The following is a 21785-nucleotide window of genomic DNA, read 5'->3' on the forward strand; positions in this document are numbered from 1 at the left end:
TTTCACTTTACCCCGACCATTACTTGGTTGTAGAACAGCATTGCAAAATTCAGAAATGCGTACATTCCAAAAGATGACTGTGTTTCAATTTATGTATTTGGATAGTGCAAATTATGTAGCTTCGTTCACATTCAAATATGAACAGAATCAAATTTCTTACCCATCTCCAGGCATGCCATGCAAAGTCCTCAGGGAAACACAATGCTAGTATGGACCCTTTTTGCCATTTTTTAAATTGGGAGCAAGCATTGAATATGGCAGCAGCACCTGAGACTCCCCCAAATTGCTTTAGGAGCCAGATTCGGGGTACAGGAAGATGCAGCCTTATGATGTCAGTATATTTGTTCATTTAGCCAATAGTGACTGACTGAATGCAACTGACAATTCTCCAGGGGAGAGTGGTTGTTATCATAACCTGCTACTTGACCCTTTTTAAGTGCAAATGCTGGGGACTGAAGCTGGCATCATTGCATGCCCTCTACCAAAGAGCAATGGTTCTAAGCCCCACTTGATCCCAAACGATCTGGTTTGTAGTCACTTCAAAAGAGGAGAAAATATCTATGATCAACTTCTTGAAATCTTTTGACTACTGCTAGGTCAGCCCCACTTTCTGGGAAGACAGAGGTAGCCAACTTAATAGCACAACAAACGTGCCATCTCTCCTGGCCGACTTACCACTACACAAAACCAGTGCAGCAGATGGTAGACTAAGGAAGGGGCTGGGGTGTAAAAACACAGGCCTTTAAATGATTTTTGTAAACAAATAAAATAAAATACAAGGCAGCCTTGGTGTTATTTGTGGCAGCTGTAGGTTTCATAGAAGCCTGTTTTCAGTTCTAAAATGTCAAAGACTTGCTCCTGGCAAAGGACCGCCTCCGTGTTTTAATTGCCAAAGAAGAGGACATAGCACAGAAGGCCAGTCCTGTCAGCCTGTTGGCCTTGGCCTGTGCTGCCCACATGCTCCTCATCATGGCTTCAGCTCAGCCTAACACACCTAAGTCACCTGGCTCTGACCTGAAAGAGAAGCTCTGAACCCAGCCCTTCACTGGCACCTGCACAGATAATACTTGTGATCTTGGATCAAGAGCCTGTGAATTGTGGAAGAAGGAAAAAGTGGATTAGGCGTAGGCTCAAAGCAGCGAGAAATCAGATTAGAGGCATGGGGTGGGCGAGTGGGCAGGAATTTTGGTTCCAAGGAGTTCAGTGGGAAAGGTTTACTGGAGAGGTTTACTGGTGAGCAGAGGGTTTTGCTCTCAGGAGCCAAAGGAAGCAAAAATTAAGGAGAGCTGTGTGCTTTGGGTGCAGCCAAATGCTTCCCTTGCTATTTCAGATTTCAGATTTTGTTAACTCTGCATGTGAATTCAGATCCTTGTGACTCGCGCCTCTCTTCTTGTGCCTCTCTATGGACCACTCACTACTCTGCACCTCCTTTCCTAGGCTCATCTGCTAACCCTGCCTCTCTAGAATCTGAGAAGCTCACCCAATGGCAGCCAGACTCCTCTCTCTGCTCCCCACCATCCACCACGACATTAGGCAAAATCTCAAGCAATCACGGACTCCGTCACCACCATAAAACCCCATGGCACACTGCAATATAGATATGCATATATATCAGCAGAAAGAATAGCTAACTGTTTTGGCAGTGGATCAGGTTTCATCAGCTAAGAAGCTGTTGCAAACTGCCCTCTTCATACTTTGCACCTTATGAGGAAATGGGAAAGTCACACAGTCCAAAATGAGAGCTTTATGTCTGCTTTTTCAATAGGAAGGTGGCTTTTTATGTTAAGAGCAGAGAAAATTGAATCACACACCCATGCAATGGCAGACACAAAAGGAGAGAGCGCTGCGAATGATGAGTTGAACTCCCTCCTGCAGTTCTAAAAGCAGTTAGGCACTGCAGGCGCTTAACACACAGGACAGAAAAATGGAAGAGGAGGTAGCTGACTGTTACGCAGGGCACCTTTGAGCTTCCACACATCTGCCTAGCAGGCAAAGGAGGTGAGTTCGGGTAACTACCAGTACTAAGATCCATAACGGGCATGACTAAGAAGTGTTTTCCAATGTGATACAGTCTCAGTAGCCGACAGACATTTGTGTCAGCAGCCTTCCCCAGTGCCCTCTAGAAGTTTTAGACAACTCCCATCCGCCCCAGCTAGCACAGCCAGGGTGATGGAAGATGTAGCCCCAAACATGTAGAAGGCACAAGATTGGGAAGGTTCGTACAGAGCTTAGTTTGAGATACCCCAGGACCCGGTTTTTGTAATTCCAGGGGCTCAGACCTGAAAGAAGCTGAAAGCGCTAACGGGAGTGTTTTGGAGCATGTGAAAATGACTTTCTTGTTTCATCCCAGCTGTGACCACCACCAGCCTTGATTCACCCAGAATTAAAGAGCAGGTCTTTGGGGACAGAGCAGAAACCTTCAAGGTGGGTTGATGTCCCAGGATGTTCCTTTTTAGGTGGCCATGTGTCTCGATGCTTAGTTTGAAGACACCCCCCTGAACTCTTGGGTGGAGGACTCTTGGATGGAGACTCAATTCTAAAACCCAGTTGCAACCAGTGCCACTGTCTGCAACAACTCTTCCATTCCCCTCCCCTCCAATTCGTGCCTGCTTGCTGCTGCATCTAATATCTTTATATCAGGCACCAACCTCATAGCCAGTATGGCACCAATTAAACACATTTTCCCCTTGTTGCCCAGACTTTTGGCAACAACTGAGAAATTCAGAACCGTTTGTTTATAATTTATCTGCTCCTTTGTCTTGCTTCCACCTTTATTTCCATGTCGCTGATACTTTTATTCTAACAGGCTCTTTAAATCCTTACGATGGTTTAAAGCATGGGTAGGGAAACTAAGGCCCGGGGGCCAGATCTGGCCCAATCGCCTTCTCAATCCGGCCCGTGGACGGTCTGGGAATCAGTGTTTTTACATGAGCAGAATGTGCCCTTTGGTTTAAAATGCATCTCTGGGGTTATTTGTGGAGCTTAGGAATCCATTCATTTTTCTTCTTCTTCAAAATAAAGTCCAGCCCCCACAAGATCTGAGGGACAGTGGACCGGCCCCCTGCTGAAAAAGTTTGCTGACCCCTGGTTTAAAGTCTTTGTTGCAACCAACGTCTGAGGTTTCTCTGGGTGAAGAGGTGGCACATAAATAGTTTTAAAACAAATACCTGTATCCTGAATGTAAAAATGGTGCTGCCAGCCAGTGTAGGGACAGCCAACTGCTTACATCAGGGATGGGAAACCTGTTCCAGCCCAAGAGCCACATGCCAGTGGATGGAGCAAAGAATGTAAATATTACCTCTGTGTAACAGGTTAGTTCCTATGCACGCTCACACAGCCTGCTCTGTTCTCCATCCAGAGAAGCAAAAGGCATCGCCAGAGTTCAAGGGCAAATTCCAGCCAGGCAAAAACACTTGTGGTACAAAGCAGGACCAGCGAGGGATGTGGCGTTGGAGAACTTCCAAGGAACAGCTGGAGAGGCATTTGACTCCTGGGCCTGAGGTTCCCTACTTAACATCCTTTGCTCCGGGAGTGAACTGACCCTGGATCCTAGGAAGAGTGCCCATTTCCCCGGCATTCAGATGGCTTAATGTACAACATCTGCATTTCTAAGCACCCTCAAAGGCTTTGGAAACCGCCAACCAACTTTGGGTAACTACCTCCACGTCCATTCTACCAGGAGTGCAAAGGGCCACACCTGAACACATTGCGATTTCTACACCAATTTCAAATGCACATTGTTGAACATGGCAAATTCTGTATGAAAAGGCCTCGTGGGTATTTTTTTTATTTTTTTAAAAAAGCCACCACTGAATTCTTCAAATGAGGCTTCACAATTTGATCCTAAGGCCATGAGCATCTACTAAAAGAATATTTCTCTACCTGCCAATGGCTGCTCCCAAGTGCATTTTTCTTTTTCAAGCCCATGGACAAATTGCAAGCATCTCCTCTCATCTTCACTGTGGTCTGTTACACACACACACAAATAAAACTGCACAGGGCTTGATAATCAAGATAAGGAAAAGGCTCGCTTCCTGTTTCTATGGTTGCAGCAGCCCTTAAGATAGAAATTTCCCTGCAACAACTAATGCATATTCATTTTAAGGTAGGTCTAGTTCCATTTTCCTGAGGCTAGAACCCTCCCCCACCTGTTCACAAACCCTCAAAGTCCAGAAGCAGCAAGATAAACAAAGCTCTACCTTAAAAAAGAAAAGTCAACAACAATTTTTGGAAAGAAAGAAAGAAAAGGAAGAATTGGTAGTGGGGGAGAGAACCATTAAATCTTTAAACTCTATGTACAAATCACATTGCAAACAAAAAGAATACTCTGGTTTTTTGGGGGGGTTTTTTTTGTGGAACAGACATTTAGGATTAAAATGCACACCCACCAAATGTTAGTTTACAAAAAGATATATGTTGCTATTCCCTAGTTATCAACTCCCAGTTTAGATAGTCCTTGCCGGAAGTCATGCAATTCATCAATCTTTCCATCTAGTACGTCTAAAAAAGTCTGTAACTCAGTCTTAAGGTTGTTTTGTCTGTGTTTGCTCTCTTCCACCTCTGTCCTTAGAGCTCTGACTTTCTCTTCCAGGTCTTTATTCCTTTTCTCAGCAGCCTTTAAAAAAAAAAAGTTACATTAAAGTCTCAACAATAACAAAAAGAGCAAAGGCCCTCCCCATACCTGCCCCATCGCTGCATCTCTTATTTATTGTGTCCATTGCAAGCCTACCTGCAAGCAAACTCTGTCAGGGGAAAGGCTATTATTTTAATCTGACTGCTTCACAGAAGGATGCGGAAGAGAAGCTTTGCCTTGAATGAGGTCACTTTGGGCAGCTTTTGGCTGGAATTTATGTGCCCTGCTCTGCATATATTACTGCCATTCCTAGCGCTTCAGAATTTGTTCTAAACATTATCTGAAGTTGGTTCGGGTCCTGGCTCACCTGTCCACAAATACAACCTGACAAAACAGCGCCTGGGAACTGATACTGTTTTGTTCTGGAACTCAATGTCATTTTCTAAAAAAATAGGAAAAAGAAATATCTGGAGTCTCCCTGGCTGAATGTGTAGGAAGACAGTGATAATGATAATAATAATGAGAAGAATAATCTTTAAGTTCCCTAGCAATGGAGGTTTACATCATCAATATTACATCATCAATATAAACCTGTACATTGGTGCCCCGCAAGACGAATGCCTCGCAAGACGGAAAACCCGCTAGACAAAAGGGTTTTCCGTTTTGGAGGCGCTTCGCAAAACGAATTTCCCTATGGGCTTGCTTCGCAAGACGAAATGTCTTGCGAGTTCCTGCGGGTTTCCCCCCCTTTTTTACCCCTTTTCCTAAGCCACTAAGCCGCTTATCAGCTGATCCGCTAAAAGCCGCTAAACCGCTAATAGCGCTAATCCGCTAAGCTGTCAATGGGCTTGCTTCGCAAGACGAAAAAACCGCTATACGAAGAGCCTCATGGAACGGATTAATTTCGTCTTGCGAGGCACCACTGTACTTGAAATGCTTTGCCCCAGAGGATACAGCCCCATATTGCCTCTCCTCAACAAATTCATGATGCATGGGTTGAGATGAAAGATTTACAGATGAAGCCGTTCCTAAATTGTGAAACAGGGTACATCTTCTACAGGCTTGAGCTTCCAAGGCAGAAGAAGGGTAAGTCAGTGGAGTGCCAGCAGCACAGTACAGCAACTAGGACTTTAGCACCGAAGGCTCTCTCATCCCTTGAGTAATCCAGGCCCCTCCCTGAACATACTGCTTTTATTGAAAAATATGTCTCCAGCCATGGGTGTAGCCAGAGGAGTGCAGGGGGGGGCAGCTGCCCCCTAAATAAATAAATCAAATAAATCAAAATATTTAACTGACCAATTGCATCACAGATTACTCGGTTCTGCTGCACCTAACATAAAGCCTGCCTACCTCCCAAATAAGTCCTAGCTACATCCATTCTCCAGTTCTTTTATTTTATGGAGATAAGGAACACAAAACATGGAGGTGGTGCTCTACCCAATTGCACACTAATGCAATTAAATAAATGGAAGCATGAATTTATGATTTCGTTGTTCTGCAGTTATTCCCTGGTTCCCTTAGGCTGCTTTGAGTCCGTTCTCAAGGTGGCTTTTAGAGACTTGTGATCAGGGAGTCCACTTCCCCTTCCTACTAGAGCCCTCATTCCTTGACAGTTGTGCGAAGACACCATCGCACTAAGCCATTATTGTGCTGTTGGCCTGAGCAGTTAAGGTGCCTTAATATTTTCCATCTGTGTTATGATTATACCTGCACTACAATAACTTACATTTATGAATGGAAGAAAAAACACTGTGGCTACTTCCCTACTGCTTGGCTCTCCAAGCAAGCAAGCAAGCAGCATTATCCTGACATGACCCCAGAGGAGCAGAGGACCAAGGGGGAAAACTGGGTAAAAGTTAAGAGGAAATCGTTTTCCCAACACCTTCACATCTCTACCTGAGCCATCCTCATCCAGCATGAATCATACGCTTCAGTTTCTCCAACATAAACATTCTGGCTATAGGTCTTAAGTGGAGTATAATTTTCCTTTTAAAACTGAAAATACATACTGAATAATAATAACCATTCATACCTGCAATTTCTCAGATACTGTTTCACATTCTGTCATCAACTCTGGTATGATTTCACCCTGTTTCCGAAGATCCTCTATTTCCTAGAGAAAGTAACACAAAAAATATAAAGGTTACTGTCAGGGGCTCAGGCGCTGAGGCACAGGGAAGATGGGAGATGGAGAGCGAGGGGGAGGAATCCGAAGGGAGCGTAGGAGGGGACAGTGGTCCGAGGGATTCCATGAGCCTCTCCAGCGAATCGGAAGATTCACAGAGGGGAGCGCCAGTGGCCAGGGGCAGGGGGGTCCCAAGGGGAACGCCCCAGGAGCAAGGGGGCAGCAGGGACTCCCAGAGCAGTAGTTGGAAATCAGGACCAGCTTCCCCACCAGAGCAGAGTGGGGGGGAAGAGTCCCAGGCATCGGGGCCAGTGCTTTCCCCACCAGGGAGAGGAGACGAGGCAGAGCCTACCACGCCTCCCTCGGAGAGTCGGACAATGGAAGGGAGGTCAGATCCGGCCAGTGTCACGGAAGGGGGAAGCAGTGACAGAAGTAGTGTAACGGTTAGGAGAAAGGTCACTGGGTTGGCGCGAGAAGCAAGTTCAAATGTACAGGAGCGCGGGACAGCAGAGAGTGAGGATTGGGAACCGGGTCCTAAAGCACGCCAGAGGCAGGGGGAGGAGCTAAGCGACTCAGCGTCAGAAGAGTCCAGAAAGGGCAATGCCCCAGAGGGCAGGAGGACCCAGAGGAGAAGAGAGCAGCGCAGGAGGTGGAGCAGGGCTAGGATCTTAAACTGGTGTGGAAGGGGAAGTGATTCAGATAGGACTTCGCCGATCTAGAGTTTAGACGTAGGGCTGCACGCTCTGGCTTTGAAATGGAAATTAAACTTCAATAAAGACTTTTGTACATAACATCAGCCTGGCGTTGGTCCTCTGTGAGCTGGGACCTAGAGGCAGCTCTGACAGTTACGAATTTCAACCAGATAATAAAACTTTTTTAAAAAAAATCAGCATCAGCCATATACACATTACCCAACCTTCAGAAATATATACAGGCATTCCCTGCCCCCCAATTGAGGCACATTTAATTCACATGTGACTGTGCATACAAACAGCCCCAGAAACCCAGAAGTTGGGGGAGGGGAGGCCTGAAGAGGCTGAACCAAGTCCTACTGTGTCTCCAGCTTGCAAGGACACTCTCCCTGAAGCCTGAAGGGAGTGTCCTCTTTGGGCTCCTAGGAAGGTCTCCATGTGAGCCAGAGGCACAGCAGGGCTTTGTTCAGCCTCCCAGCTAACAGCTGATGTGCAGAAAAGCTGTAGCAATAGCTGCTGTGCTTTCCCACATAGCAGCTGCTAGCAGGAATGTCCACTGCGCCTCCGGCTCAGCAACCCAGATAGGTAGAGGGACTTAGCGGGGCTTTGCTGAGCACAGCCTCAACAAGTCTCTGGCTCACTGAGACCCTCCCTCCCCAAAGAGGACGTCCCCTTCGGGTTCTGGGGAGGGTCTCCTCGTGAGCAAGAGGCACAGTAAGACTTTGTTGAGGCTGTTCAGGTCTCTCCCCCCACTTCTGGTCTTCTGGGGCTGCTCCCCATTAACACTCATTTCACATATGTGTGCAAGGGGTCAGAGTGTAACCCCCAGCATAAATGGGGAGTCGCCTGTATTTGAATATCAGGACTTTAAATAAAGTGGCCATATGAAATTAGCATTCAGGGGTGAGGGGTGGGAACCAATAAAAAGAAAAAAGTTTGCACTGCCAAAGGAAATGAGCCTTTTCAGTAGTGGCTACTGTCTGTAGAATGCTCTTCCAGGCAGGGAGATGTGCTTGGTGCCATCTTTGGCAGTTCTTAGGCACCAGGCTAAGACCTTTCTGTTTCCCCAAGTCATTAGTTAATTAATGGGCTTGGCCCTTATTATTTTATTTTTTAAAAATTTTATTTTCTAAATATTTTTTAAAAATAAATCTTTATTAAACATTCAACACATATTTACACAACAATTTACCATGTTACAATTTATGCACGTACACTACATGGAAAAAAGAAATATATAACAAAAAATAGAGAAGAAGAATAAAGAATAAGGAAAAGAAAGAAGAAAGATAAGAAAGATAAAATAAACTTCCGATTGTTCTCAAAAAAATGAATCTCATTTGCTATTTTTTACACAGTATCGTGTTATTGTACTTTGTTTCCTCAATTTCCTTCAGAGAAAAATTCTTTAGTTTATTATCTATACATTGCAAGAATCATTCAAGGTCTGCCAGATTTTTCCTATCATAGTAGTTTTTCAAGTATTCGTTTAATACCATCCATTCTTTATTCACCCTTTGTTTTTGTTTTTTTTAAATAATATTTTTATTAAGTTTATAAAATACAGAAAAAAAGAATAAAAGATAGATATAGAAAATAAAGTAAAAAAGTTACAAATTTCCATAATCCTTTTTTTCAGCCAATCCAATGGACTTCCCCGCATCTTCCTGACCCTGCGTTCTCTGTGATACAAAACATCAGCAATTTGTTAACTTATTTCAAAACTTATTGTATCTTTCATTTTATCATGTTATCTAATTTCCAAAATGTTGTAACCGACATCTTATACGTTTTAGCTTGAACATAATAAAGTTATTTCATTATTCCACCTCTGACTTCTTGTACCTTAATTTTCATTTCATTAATTTACAATTGCTGAAGCTAGAATTTCCTCAAAAGTGCATTTTTTAACATTCATACAACTTATGATGTTTTTTCAAATAGTCTTTAAATTTTTCCCAGTCTTCCTCGATTGTTTCTTCCCCCGAGTCTCAGATTCTGCCAGTCATTTCGACCAGTTCCATGTAGTCCATCAACTGCGTCTGCCATTCCTCCAGCGTGGGTAAATCTTGTGTCTTCCAATGCTTAGCAATCAGGATCCTTGCTGCAGTGGTAGCATACATAAAAAAAGTTCTATCTTAAGTACTCTCTGGTCTACGATGCCCAGAAGAAAGGCCTCCGGTTTCTTAGGTAAGGTAAATCTAAGTACCTTTTTTAGTTCATTATGAATAATCTCCCAAAAGGCCTTCACTTTCGGGCAAGTCCACCAGAGGTGAAAGAATGTCCCTTCCGCCTCTTTACATTTCCAACATTTGTTGTCAGACAGGTGATATATCTTAGCAAGTTTGACTGGGGTCATGTACCACCGGTATATCATTTTCATAATATTTTCCTTCAAGGCACTACATGCCGTAAATTTTATTCCAGTGTTCCATAACCTTTCCCAGTCTTCAAAAATAATGTTGTGCCCCAAATCCTGCGCCCATTTTATCATGGCGGATTTGACTGTCTCGTCCTGTGTATTCCATTTAAGCAGCAAGTTGTACATTCTCGAAAGTAGTTTGTTTTTTGGCTCTAACAGTTCTGTCTCTAATTTCGATTTTTCCACCTGGAATCCAACCTTTTTATCCACTTTAAAAACCTCCTGAATTTGAGCATAGTGCAACCAATCTCGCACCTTGTTTTTTAATTTTTCCAAGCTCAGCAACCTCCAATTGTCTCCAATTTTTTCAATTATTTCCCAATATTTAGGCCAATAGGCTTCCATGTTAAGTCTCTTACGTGCCTTGGCCTCCACCGGTGAGAGCCACCTCGGAGTCTTACTCTCCAATAAGTCCTTATATTTTGTCCAGACCAACAAAATTGCTCTTCTGACAATATGGTTTTTAAACAATTTGTGAACTTTAACCTTGTCATACCACAAATATGCATGCCACCCAAAAGCATTATCAAACCCTTCCAGATCTAGGACATCAGTGTTTTCCAATAAAATCCAATCTTTCAACCAGCAGAAGGCTGCAGATTCATAATATAACCTCAAGTCTGGCAGGGCAAATCCCCCTCTTTCTTTCGCATCAGTTAGTATTTTAAACTTTATTCAGGGCTTTTTGCCCTGCCAAACAAACTTAGAAATATCCTTCTGCCACTTTCCAAAACATTCCACTTTGTCCACGATCTGTAGGGCCTGGAACAGAAATAACATTTTCGGCAATACATTCATCTTTATAGCTGCTATTCGGCCCAACAAGGAAAGTTTCAATCTTAACCATATTTCCAAATCTCTTTTGATTTCTGACCAACATTTCTCATAATTATCTTTAAACAAATTCAAATTTTTGGAGGTCAGATACACCCCTAGGTATTTTACTTTTTTGACCACATTTAATTCTGTTTCTTTCAGGAACTCATCTGTTTCTGTAGTTGTCAAATTTTTTGCTAAAACCTTAGTTTTTTGCTTATTCAGCTTAAATCCCGCCACCCGACCAAAGTCAGAAATTAATTCTAGCACTCTTTTAGTACTAGAGACTGGCTCCTGTAATGTTAATACCAAGTCATCTGCAAAAGCTTTCAGTTTGTATTGTTTCACTCCGACCTCAATTCCTTGTACAGACCGGTCCTTTCTAATCATGTTCAATAGCACCTCCAGAACTGAAATGAACAATAGGGGGGATAGGGGGCACCCCTGTCGTGTCCCTTTTTCAATTTTAAACCCCTCTGTCACCACATTGTTTACTATCAGCTTAGCTTTTTGTCCTGAATAAATTGCCTCTATTCCATTTTCAAACCCCCGCCCCACTCCCATCCCTTCCAAATTTTTCTTCATGAACATCCAAGAAATGTTGTCAAAGGCTTTCTCCGCATCAATAAAAATTAAAACCGCTCTAGTATTAAGATTTGTTTGTAGAAGTTCCAAAATGTCAATAATGTTTCTTGTATTATCAAACAAATGCCTACCGGGGAGAAAGCCAGCCTGGTCCTTGTGGATCACTTCATTGAGTACTTTTTTGAATCTACTTGCCAAAATATCCGCAAAAATTTTGTAATCCACATTTAGGAGTGAGATGGGGCGGTAGTTCTTAAGCTGGGTCTTTTCAGATTCTTGTTTGGGTATCAATGTGATGAAAGCTTCTTTCCACGTCTCCGGTGCCTTCCTCCCCTCCATAATCTGATTGCAGACCTCCAACAGAGGTTGTATCAAATAGTCCTTCAAAACCTTATAGTATTTGGAGGTAAGTCCATCAGGGCCTGGAGATTTGCCTAGTTGAAGGTTCTGAATGGCACTTTCAATTTCTTGCGGAGTAATATTACTATTCAGGGTAGTTCTCATTTCCTGGGTTATTTTTTGTAATCCATTAGTTTTAAGGAATTGATCCACCTCAAAGTCTTTCTGTGGCCCTTGTGAATAAAGTTCTTTGAAATATCTCTGGAAACACTTTCTAATTTCCTCGGGTTTCTGGATCATTCTCCCTTCTATCTCTAGATTTGTAACTGTATTAAGTTTTTTCTCTTTTTCAACTGCCATGCTAGCAGTTTCCCACACTTGTTTGCTGATTCAAAGGATCTTTGCTTCATTTGTTTAATTTTCCATTCCACCTCTTGATTTATCAATTTCGAATATTGTGCCTGGAAAAATTTCACTTCTCTCAGCACTTCCTTCGACTTGGGCTTAGATCTTAATTTTTTCTCTCCTTCTCTTATTTTCTCCAATATCTTCTCCTTCTTTTCATTCCAGAACTTTTTCTTGATCGTATTTTGTTGTATAAGAAACCCTCTCATAACTGCTTTACTTGCGTCCCAGATTGTTCTTTTTTCCACAGTGGTGTTTAAATTTATCTCAAAGTAGTCCTTTAAAGTTTTTTGGGCCTTCTTAACAATCTCCTGATCCCTTAATAGGGTGTCATTCATTTTCCATCTATAGGATCCGGTTATGTTTAATCTCAGTTCCACTTTCAAAGCATTATGGTCGGAGCAAGTTTTTGGGCAGATTTCCACTTTTCTAGTCTTAGGTGCCAGTCCTCTAGTTACCCATATTTGGTCGATTCGTGTCCATGTCAGATGAGCTTCAGAAAAGAAAGTTCCTTCTTTTCCTAGGGGGTTCTTAACCCTCCATATGTCAATTAAGTCCATGTTGCCAGTCATTTCAAAAAAAGTTTTAGGTAGTCTGCCATCTTTCGTTATGTTAGCACTTTGCGACTTATCCATGTTTACAGATACGACCCCATTCATATCACCCAACATAATGATGTTGTTATAGTCTAAATAGTCCAGCATAATCTCGTGCAACTTCCTAAAGAATTCTGATTTTCCTTCATTTGGTGCATATATTCCTAATATCAAAAAATTTTCTCCTTGTGTCTGAATTTCAATCGCCAAAATTCTGCCATGTTCATCTTTAAATAAGAATTTCGGTGACAGGCTCTCCTTTGCATATATCACCACTCCTCTTTTCTTAACTTTGTCCGAAGAAATAAATTCTTGGCCTAATCTTTTATTAATTAACACTTTTCTGTGGAGCCTTGTCACATGTGTTTCTTGCAAGCAAATAATGTCCAATTGTTCTTTTTTCAAAATATGAAATACTTTTTTTCTTTTTTCCGGAGAGTTTCCGCCATTTATATTCCAGCTGAGAAGCTGCAGAGACATCCTGGTTTAGTTGGTGGGTCCTACAATGGGGTGTCTAGGTTTTCCTCCGATCCCAGAGGTGGTGGTGCTGGTCCAGATCCAGACGGTGTAGGTTTTGGTGGTGGTCCCGATGGTGGTGGTGACCAAGAAGCTGCAGCTCCCTTTTGTAGGTCCTCCTCGTGGTCGTGTAGGAACTTCTGTTGATCCTCAGGTGTTTTGATTACCTTCCTTCCTTTATAGGTAAATGATAGTCCTTGTGGAAACTCCCACCTATAAGGAATTGCGTTGTGTCTTAACAATTTGGTCAGGTCTGTGTAAGTGGTCCTGAGATCCAATAGATGTTTGGGTATATCTCTGTAGATTTCAGCCTTTTTACCTTCTATCTCCAAAGATTTTTTAAAATGTAGGCCTAATATCTTATCTCTTTCCTCTCTTGATCTCAAAATAACCAAACAGTCTCTGGCCTTATCTTTCTTTACCGATCTTCCCAGTCTAAAGGCCGTCACAATTTTGAAATCTTTGTCTTCCTCAATTCCCCAGAATTTGGAAAATAAAAGTGTCAGAAATCCCTCTAAATTACCTACCTCCAATTCTGGGATGGCCCTTAACCTGAGATTATTTTCCTTACTTTTCAATTCGACCAGTGACAGGTAGGCTTGTTGTTCCCCTACCTGTCTTTTCAGAGGCCTTACTTCCCCCTTAATCTCATCAACTTTTTTATTTGCCTGTTCTGCTTTTTGATTGGCTTCCACAGCTAATTTATAATTTTCAGCCGTAGCTCCTTGCAAATTCTCTATTGCCTGAGTATGCTGGGAAACCTGGTCAGATAATTTACTAATAGAGGATGTAGCTTGATCAATTTTTAATGATTGATTGTCCACCTTTTGGTTTAAAATTGCCAGTTGCTCCAAAATTTGTTTCAGGACTGTTTCAGATCCTCCAGTTGCCATATCTTCTGTAACAGGCTGCTCAGTTTCCACCTCCTGTGCTGTTAGCACAGTTGGGACAGATGATCTGCGTTGATGAGTTAAAGTTGTTTGAACAAGTTGCACAGATTTCTTTTCTTTTTCTTTTTCTTTAGCTTTGGCTGCTCTTGTTTTCCCTGAGCCGCTCATTCCACACCTGCCTCAGTTCAAGGTCAAATTGTCTTTTATTCCATAAGAGAGACAAGTCCAAAATATAAACAATTAAATCACAAGAAGTCTCAATAAAATACAGTTCCCAAGCCACTATATCTCCACAATCCTCTGGGGGGGGTATTTCAAAGTTTCAAGGAAGGAGAGAACTCTTTTCCGCCATTGAAGTTCCTATATTCCCCGTATTAAGTCTTTGTAATTCCAGAGTACAAAAGGAAGGTTCCCAAGGCTTTCTATTTCTTGAATAAAAGCCACAAGGTGTCAAGAATGGTCCCAGCAACAATGTTTAAACGTTAATGTCTCAGTCTATGTAACAGTTTAAACTTCAGCAACAGTATCAGCAGTTTGACAGTTCTCTATTACGCTCTGGCAGCCCGACGACTAGGTTGTCCCTTTTAACTCCGTATAACTCAAAGATAGGAAGAAAGTTCCAAAAAATAGAGTCCACAGGTTTAACAAAGATTTCCCTTTTTTAACTTCTAAAAGGCAGAGTCTATCAATGCGCCTTTGTTCTGCTTTTATGATCCTTTTTAAACGCTACAGCGCTCTTCAGAGCCCTTGCTTTGATCTAATTAGCAGGATCGGAAGACGGACTTCCTGTTACTCGCCTCCCGTTTTCAGTCAAAATCCTCAAATTTAGTCCAAATTTAGTCCAAAATTTAGTACTCCTTACTCACGGGTATGTAGCTGTCAAATTCAGTGTTTTCAAGAAGAAAGGTCAGCGCTCATCGGCAGCAGCAGCGCGGCTTTGCATCCACGAAAAGAGCGATGAACTCACAGCGCCGCTCCCCCTTTCACGTTCCGGAGCCCCTTACGAGGTTCCTTCTTCGTTTCTGGGGGGGCTTTTGGCGCCCGCCGAGTCCCACGGCCACAGGCTCGCTCTGCCTGTGGTTTTTCTTAGTGGGTCTCCGCTTTGCCGCAGCGGACGACCCTTTTTCGCGGAGCCCCTCTTCACAGAGTAAAGAGGACCGCCATTGCCGTTTTGCGCCGCCTCCGGAAGTCCCTTTATTCACCCTTTGCATTGAGTATCCTAACTCACCCCGTCATTATTGCCAATTGGATGTATTCTGTCATTTTTACCTGCCATTCATTCTGACTTTGTAGGTGTAATTTCACTCTTCCAATTCATTGTGACCAGAATCCTGGCTGCAGATGTTGCTTACATAAAGAGTGGTCTTACTTCTTTATTGATTTCAGTTGACATTATCCCTAATAAGAAGGCCTCTGGTCTTTGTGTGAATGGGAATTTGAGTATCTTTTAAAATTCATTATATAAAATGTCCCAGAACTCTCTGATTTTTTCACATTCCCACCACATATGCATATATGAACCTCTCCCCTTTTTACATCTCCAACAAGTTTCTTATACATTTTGGCCAGTTTGGCAAAGGTGCCACCGACAGAGCATTTTCATAACATTTTCTCTTAGATTGTAACACACTATAAACCTAATATCCTCCTTCCTTGATCCTTATTAACATACTGCTAGATGGGCATTTTATGTATTCTGTATTTTGCTTTTCCCCCTTTTCTTTTCAGCCTTTGAATAGCTTTTATGAGTTGTATTTTATTTTTGTCAAGTTGCTTTGAGATTTTTTTTTATTGTAAAAAACGATAAAGGAAACAACACACCCCAATTCAGATATCATCACCAAACTATGATGTGCATGTGTAAACACTTCAACACATACTTCCTCCTTTACACTCTGTTTCGCTTCCTGATTTGCACTGTACAAAGTTTGTCCCTAAAGCAGTATTGGAAAACAGCATTTAAATAAGATTTCCAGTCCTGCTTTGGAAGCAAGCTATAGTTTGTGCAAAACCTAATTTATTGGATTTGGTTGTTATACGAAACTATAGGAACTGCAACCATGAAGGGGAATGAGGGAGCATGGCAACCCAAATCCTGTGTTGATGGTCAAAATTTGGCCAGGTCACCTGAACCATACCTCTTGGAATTAAGGGGGCAGCAATTTGGAATTGCTATGGCTGCAGAATGAACTCATTTTGTGTACAAATAGGGTCTGTTTGATTTTCGCCCTTAATGTTCCCTAATGGCTCAAGACAATGCAAACAATATGTATGCCAAAGCTCTTTTCCGGGATGATATTGCTAACACTCTCAACAATCAGGCTTGTTAAAAGAGCCCCAAGCACAAGGAAATTGATTAGGGCGATGGATTTTGATGGATTTTAAGACATCTCCCAGGGACACGGGTGGTGCTGTGGGTTAAACCACAGAGCCTAGGACTTGCCGATCAGAAGGTCGGCGGTTCGAATCCCCGCGATGGGGTGAGCTCCCGTTGTTTGGTCCCTGCTCCTGCCAACCTAGCAGTTCGAAAGCACGTCAAAGTGCAAGTAGATAAATAAATAGGTACCGCTCTGGCGGGAAGGTAAACGGTGTTTCCATGCGCTGCTCTGGTTCGCCAGAAGCAGCTTAGTCATGCTGGCCACATGAACCGGAAGCTGTACGCCAGCTCCCTCGGCCAATAAAGCAAGATGAGCGCCGCAACCCCAGAGTCCAGAGTCGACTGGACCTAATGGTCAAGGGTCCCTTTACCTTTACCTTTAAGACATCTCCCAGCAGCTTTTCCCAAAGAAAAAATGTCATGCTTTCTAACCCTGGCCCTTTTGCGCTGGTAATAGCATTCACAAAGAGCAGTATTTTGTAACTTTCAGTACTCCCACTCAGCCGGAAAATGGGCTCATTAATATTACAGATTTCTTTCTCACTTGCTGTGGAGGGCTGCCCCAACTTCCAGGCTGTGTGCTCTTACACGAGCAGCCACAAAACAACCCAGATACAAGCTATTCTTGGCTTTGCAAGATAAGCCCAGTGTGCACTCTGCTCAGTGTGAAACTGCACGTAAGGAGCACCTTTGAAAACCTCATATTTAGAGGAACACCGGAAGGCCAAGGAAGAACGACAGAGCAGCAAGGCAGATGTAAATATTTTAAATTTTAATTGCAACTTGGAAACCTGGGCAAGCAGCAGCAGCAAGATGTACACCCCTCTACAGCATAGGAGAGTTGCCCCTTCCAAAAAGATGGTCGTCGCTGTCCACTTAAGACAGTGAGGGTAATTGGTTGAGGAAACTGGGGTCCTGGAATCAGTCCACACTCTTCCAAGCAGGTGGTGGGCACAAGCAGAACTCACAGCATTGACAGTCAGTGGTGTACACCAAAACTGCAGCAGCTTGGACCCTCGGGGGCTGGAGGTGGGGAATTCCCTCCCCCAGCAATTCCCATTTTTGCGTGTTTTGCAAAATGTCTGTCCAAGGATGAATCACCCCTACTATTCTGAGCCAAAAGTCTTTGTCACTTAATCACTTGCTGTAGGTCTCTGTTTATTACTACCTCAATCCATTTCCCCCCTTCCCACCTTGTGTAATATGAATTTTTATGTGTAGGTGTAACTGTGTGTGTGTGTGCTGATAATTTAATGAAGAACAAAATAGCTTGGATTCTTGGGAGTCAGATAAATGCTTAGGGTTGTGATAAAATAAAATAAAAATGAGTTGGTGTGAGTGCAAAACGTTTTAACTTTCTAATATATGAATTATTCATTCTTGTGTAGCCACCCCCTACACCCCCCTTGTGCAGGGTCCAGGGGTGGCCCAGGATGTTTTGCCACTAGAGGCAAAAACCCTGGCTGTGATCCCCACCTCCTGCCCCTCTTCCCACTGCCACATACTTGCCCCCTCCTGCTCGATCCTGCTGCTGTGCTCCTCTACCCCAGGTAAACTCGAAGAGGGTGAGCAGGAGGAAGGCAGTGGCCCAGGAGCAAATAGAGGAGTTGCCACTTGAGCATGCTGCTGCAGCCACCAGGGTTGTGGAGGTAGAAAGCACTGAGAAGCAATGAGTGCCTGGCAGTGGCAAGAGGCAGAAGGTAGCAGCAGGGGCACCAGATCATAGCTGTAAACCTTTCCCTTTTTTTAAAGGGAAATTCCCTTATTCCGAATAGGATTCCTTGCAAGAAAAGGGAAAAGTTGACAGCTATACGTGGCCAGCTCCACCTGTGCAGGGGGGAAGTGTGATGGTGTGGGGAGTGGTGGCACTGCTGCTGGTGGAGAGGCGACGGGAGGTGCAGCCCCAGCTATTAGCAGTGGCTTCTGCTCCTCCTCCTCTCAGGGTGATGCCCTCCCACAGCTTGCTTCAGACTGCTTCGTGGACTGCCTGCCTGTGTTGCAGGGTCTGGGCTGGTTTATAAGGTGGATGGGTGGTCCTTAAGGTTTCGTGGTACCAAGCTGAACTGAACCCAGAAACTAATTGGGGGTTTTGTATGTGTAAATTCCAAAAAGGGACGCGGGTGGCGCTGTGGGTTAAACCACAGAACCTAGGACTTGCTGATCAGAAGGTCGGCAGTTCAAATCCCTGCGACGGGGTGAGCTCCCGTTGCTCGGTCCCTGCTCCTGCCAACCTAGCAGTTCAAAAGCACGTCAAAGTGCAAGGAGGTAAATAGGTACCGCTCTGGCGGGAAGGTAAACGGCGTTTCCGTGCGCTGCTCTGGTTCGCCAGAAGCGGCTTAGTCATGCTGGCCACATGACCCGGAAGATGTACACCGGCTCCCTTGGCCAATAAAACGAGATGAGCGCCGCAACCCCAGAGTCGGCCACAACTGGACCTAATGGTCAGGGGTCCCTTTACCTTTTACCTTTAAATTCCAAAACTAAACTCTATTTGTGTCTCTGCCTCGGCCCCATCAAGCCACCTTAATCCCTTATTCCAGTTCAATGAATATATGCATGCTACAACAAGAAGGTTTTTTTGTGTGTGTGTGTTTTGCGCTGTGTCACCATTATCCTAAGATGTCAATCTTCCTTCCAGCTGCAGCTGCTGAAAGCAGGAAGAGGCGGGTGGGGAAACAAGAAAGAATAGATCTGAGACAGCCCCAACAAGTTTTCCAGACAGCAGTTAATTCAGTACAATGCAATTGTCTGTCAGGGACCAGGAGTCAGGTTCCTCTTCTGCAGGTGAGGAAGAGTCGAGGACTCTGAACAAGAAGAGGAAGGGCACACAGGGACAGCTTCAGAAGCACTGCTTCCCAATGAGCCTGTATGGCCAGAGCCTCTCTGGTCTGAGAATGTGGCACTGTATCAGAGTTCTGGATTCCTAGAGTACAGGACAAGCACTGCTCTACCTTAAAACCTGCTCTGCCCTCATCAAGCCTGAGCCTCGCCTTACCTTCATCCAGTCAGAACATTGTCCTGCATCCAGCATGAACATCACCTTGCCTTGACTTGCCCCTAGCATGAGCCATGCCTTGTGTTCAGCCTAGGCCTTGTTTCAGCACAGAAAAGGGTCGTATCTTTTAGTAATGCTCTATTCTGCCTTGGTCAAGCCGCACATGGAGTAAGGTAAAGGTAAAGGACCCCTGGATGGTTAAGTCCAGTCAAAGGCGACTATGGGCTTGCGGTGCTCATCTCGCTTTCAGGCCGAGGGAGCCGGCATTCGTCCACAGACAGCTTTCCAGGTCATGTGGCCAGCAGGACTAAAACAACTTCTGGCACAATGGAACACCGTGACGGAAACCAGAGAGCATCGAAACAGCATTTACCTTCCCACTGCAGTTGTACCTATTTATCTACGTGCACTGGTGTGCTTTCGAACTGCTAGGTTGGCAGGAGCTGGGACAGAGCAACGGGAGCTCACCTTGTTGCGGGGATTCAAACTCCTGACCTTCTAATCAGCAAGCCCAAGTGGCTTAGTGGTTTAGACCACAGTGCCACCCGCGTCCCTGCTCTATTCTGCCTTGGTCAAGCCACACCTGGAGTACTGTGTCTAGTTCCGGGCATGCTCTACCAACTGATCTAGGATATTGACAAGGGGAAACATATGCAGAGGGCAGCCAAGATGATAAAGTGGCTGGAAACCAAGCCTTATGAGGAACAGTTGAGGGAGTTGGGTATGTTTAGAAGAGAAGACTGAGAGGTGAAAGGATAGCCACCTTCAAATATCTAAAGGGCTGTCACATGGAAGATGGGGGAAGCTTGTTTTCTCCTCTTCCGGAGGGCAGGACCCGAACCAGTGGATTAAAATTACCAGGAAGGTGATTCCAACTAAACTTTAGGAAGAACTTTCTGATTGTAAGAGTTACTTGACAGTGGAACAAACTGCCTCAGAAAGTGGTCAACTCTTCTTCATAGGAGGTTTTGAAGCAGCAGTTGGATGACCATCTGTCAGGGATTCCTTAGGCATGATCCCTGTGTTGCAGGGGGTTAGACTAGATGGCCCTTGGGATCCCTTCTAACTCTACAATTCTATGCTCCTTTTGTTTTGTCCCTTGTATTGAGCAGATGGAGTTGAAACCAAGCAGGAAATTTTGGTACAGAGTGAATACAATGCGCAACAGCTTTCAAGAGATCCGTGTAAACGTCTTCCAACACTGGGTAGCTTGACAACTCTGTGAGGCAGGTTAGGTTGAGAGGCAATTGACTGCCCCAAGACCGCCCAGTGAGCTTCAAGGCCAAATGGTAATTTGGTTTCCCGGGTCCCTAGTTTGACACTCTAATCCAGGGGTCCCCAAACTAAGGCCCGCGGGCCAGATAAGGCCCAAGGGACTTGTTTATCCAGCCCGTGGTGACCCTCGACGCCGCCCGCTTTTACCGGTGCTGTGCTGCGTGGCTTCCCACTTCCAGGTCGGAGGAGCACTGGAAATAGCTTGTGCGCATGCGCAAGCGTTATTTGCACATGCGAAAGCGTTATTTCCGGTGCACATCTGGGTCGGAGGAGGCCCATGCACATGTGCACAAGCTATTTCCGGTGTTACTCTGACCCAGAAGTGCACCGGAAATAGCGTGTTTTCACATGTATGGGCACGCGCTCCCCTGCCCTCCACACGATTGGCACTGGAGACACCGGCTCGAGGTGCGGTAAGTTTGCTGACCCCTGCTCTAATCGCTGTATCACACTGTGTCTCTGGTTTCCTCTGCGTAGAAGAAAAACACCTTCCTCACACATTTCTCAAAGGACAAATCCCCAGGGTTCTTTGGAGGAAGCTTGCAGTATACACGTACCTTAAGAAGGGTACCAACCATCACTTCTACCTGCCCCTGTGGGTTATCTAACCCTCTCAGCTCCCCCAGGAGGGCTCAGTTTGCTCACTTAGAAAAGAAAAACCGTTCTACCCAACTTAAAATTTTGTCCAGCTTTTGCTACTACATTAAAACAGAACACCAAAAAAAATGAGAATAAGGTCCCAAGGTAAAACAGACAGAGCACAAAAGCCTAATGTTTTGCTGGGAACCCATGGTATTTTCAGGAGCATCAGTCATGTTGTTGTGCCCAAAGCCTCCAGGGCTTGCTCAGCTTCCAAAGCAATCTGCATTAGGGTTTTTTATGTTTTTGTTTTACAAGTACTGTGGAAGCGGATTGATTCCCCAAAGATGTTGTGGCTGCATGTCCACAGCTTTAAGCACTTCATTACCATTCTTTGTTTTACATACCAGCTCCTTGTCTTGCAGCTCTGTTTCCAATTCCTGGAGGCGCCTGCTCAGCTGCGCATTTCGTTCTCTCTCCTTATCTATTTCATTGCACTGCTCTTCCAGTTCGTCAATCTTAAAGAAGGGTTGAAAGGAGACAGTCTGAGTTCCCAATCCACTACAAATACTTATCATTTGCTTTTCACGTTTTTAAATA

General features: G+C 44.2%; 1 protein-coding gene across 1 annotated transcript in view; it reads right to left on the minus strand.

Annotated features, from left to right (window-relative positions):
* Positions 1-3754: 3754 nt before the first annotated feature.
* Positions 3755-21785, minus strand: part of HOMER2 (homer scaffold protein 2) — a 97821-nt gene continuing 79790 nt past the window's right edge. The window contains exons 7-9 of the mRNA XM_081839180.1: positions 21593-21703; positions 6606-6686; positions 3755-4615 (exon numbers count right to left, since the gene is read on the minus strand). Coding sequence (XP_081695306.1) covers positions 4427-4615; positions 6606-6686; positions 21593-21703 — 381 coding nt within the window. The 3' untranslated portion in view covers positions 3755-4426. The remainder of the gene's footprint in view (positions 4616-6605; positions 6687-21592; positions 21704-21785) is intronic.

Source organism: Podarcis erhardii (genome assembly GCF_964252035.2).
Source record: "Podarcis erhardii genome assembly, chromosome: 14".
In the NCBI taxonomy this organism is placed as follows: Eukaryota; Metazoa; Chordata; class Lepidosauria; order Squamata; family Lacertidae; genus Podarcis; species Podarcis erhardii.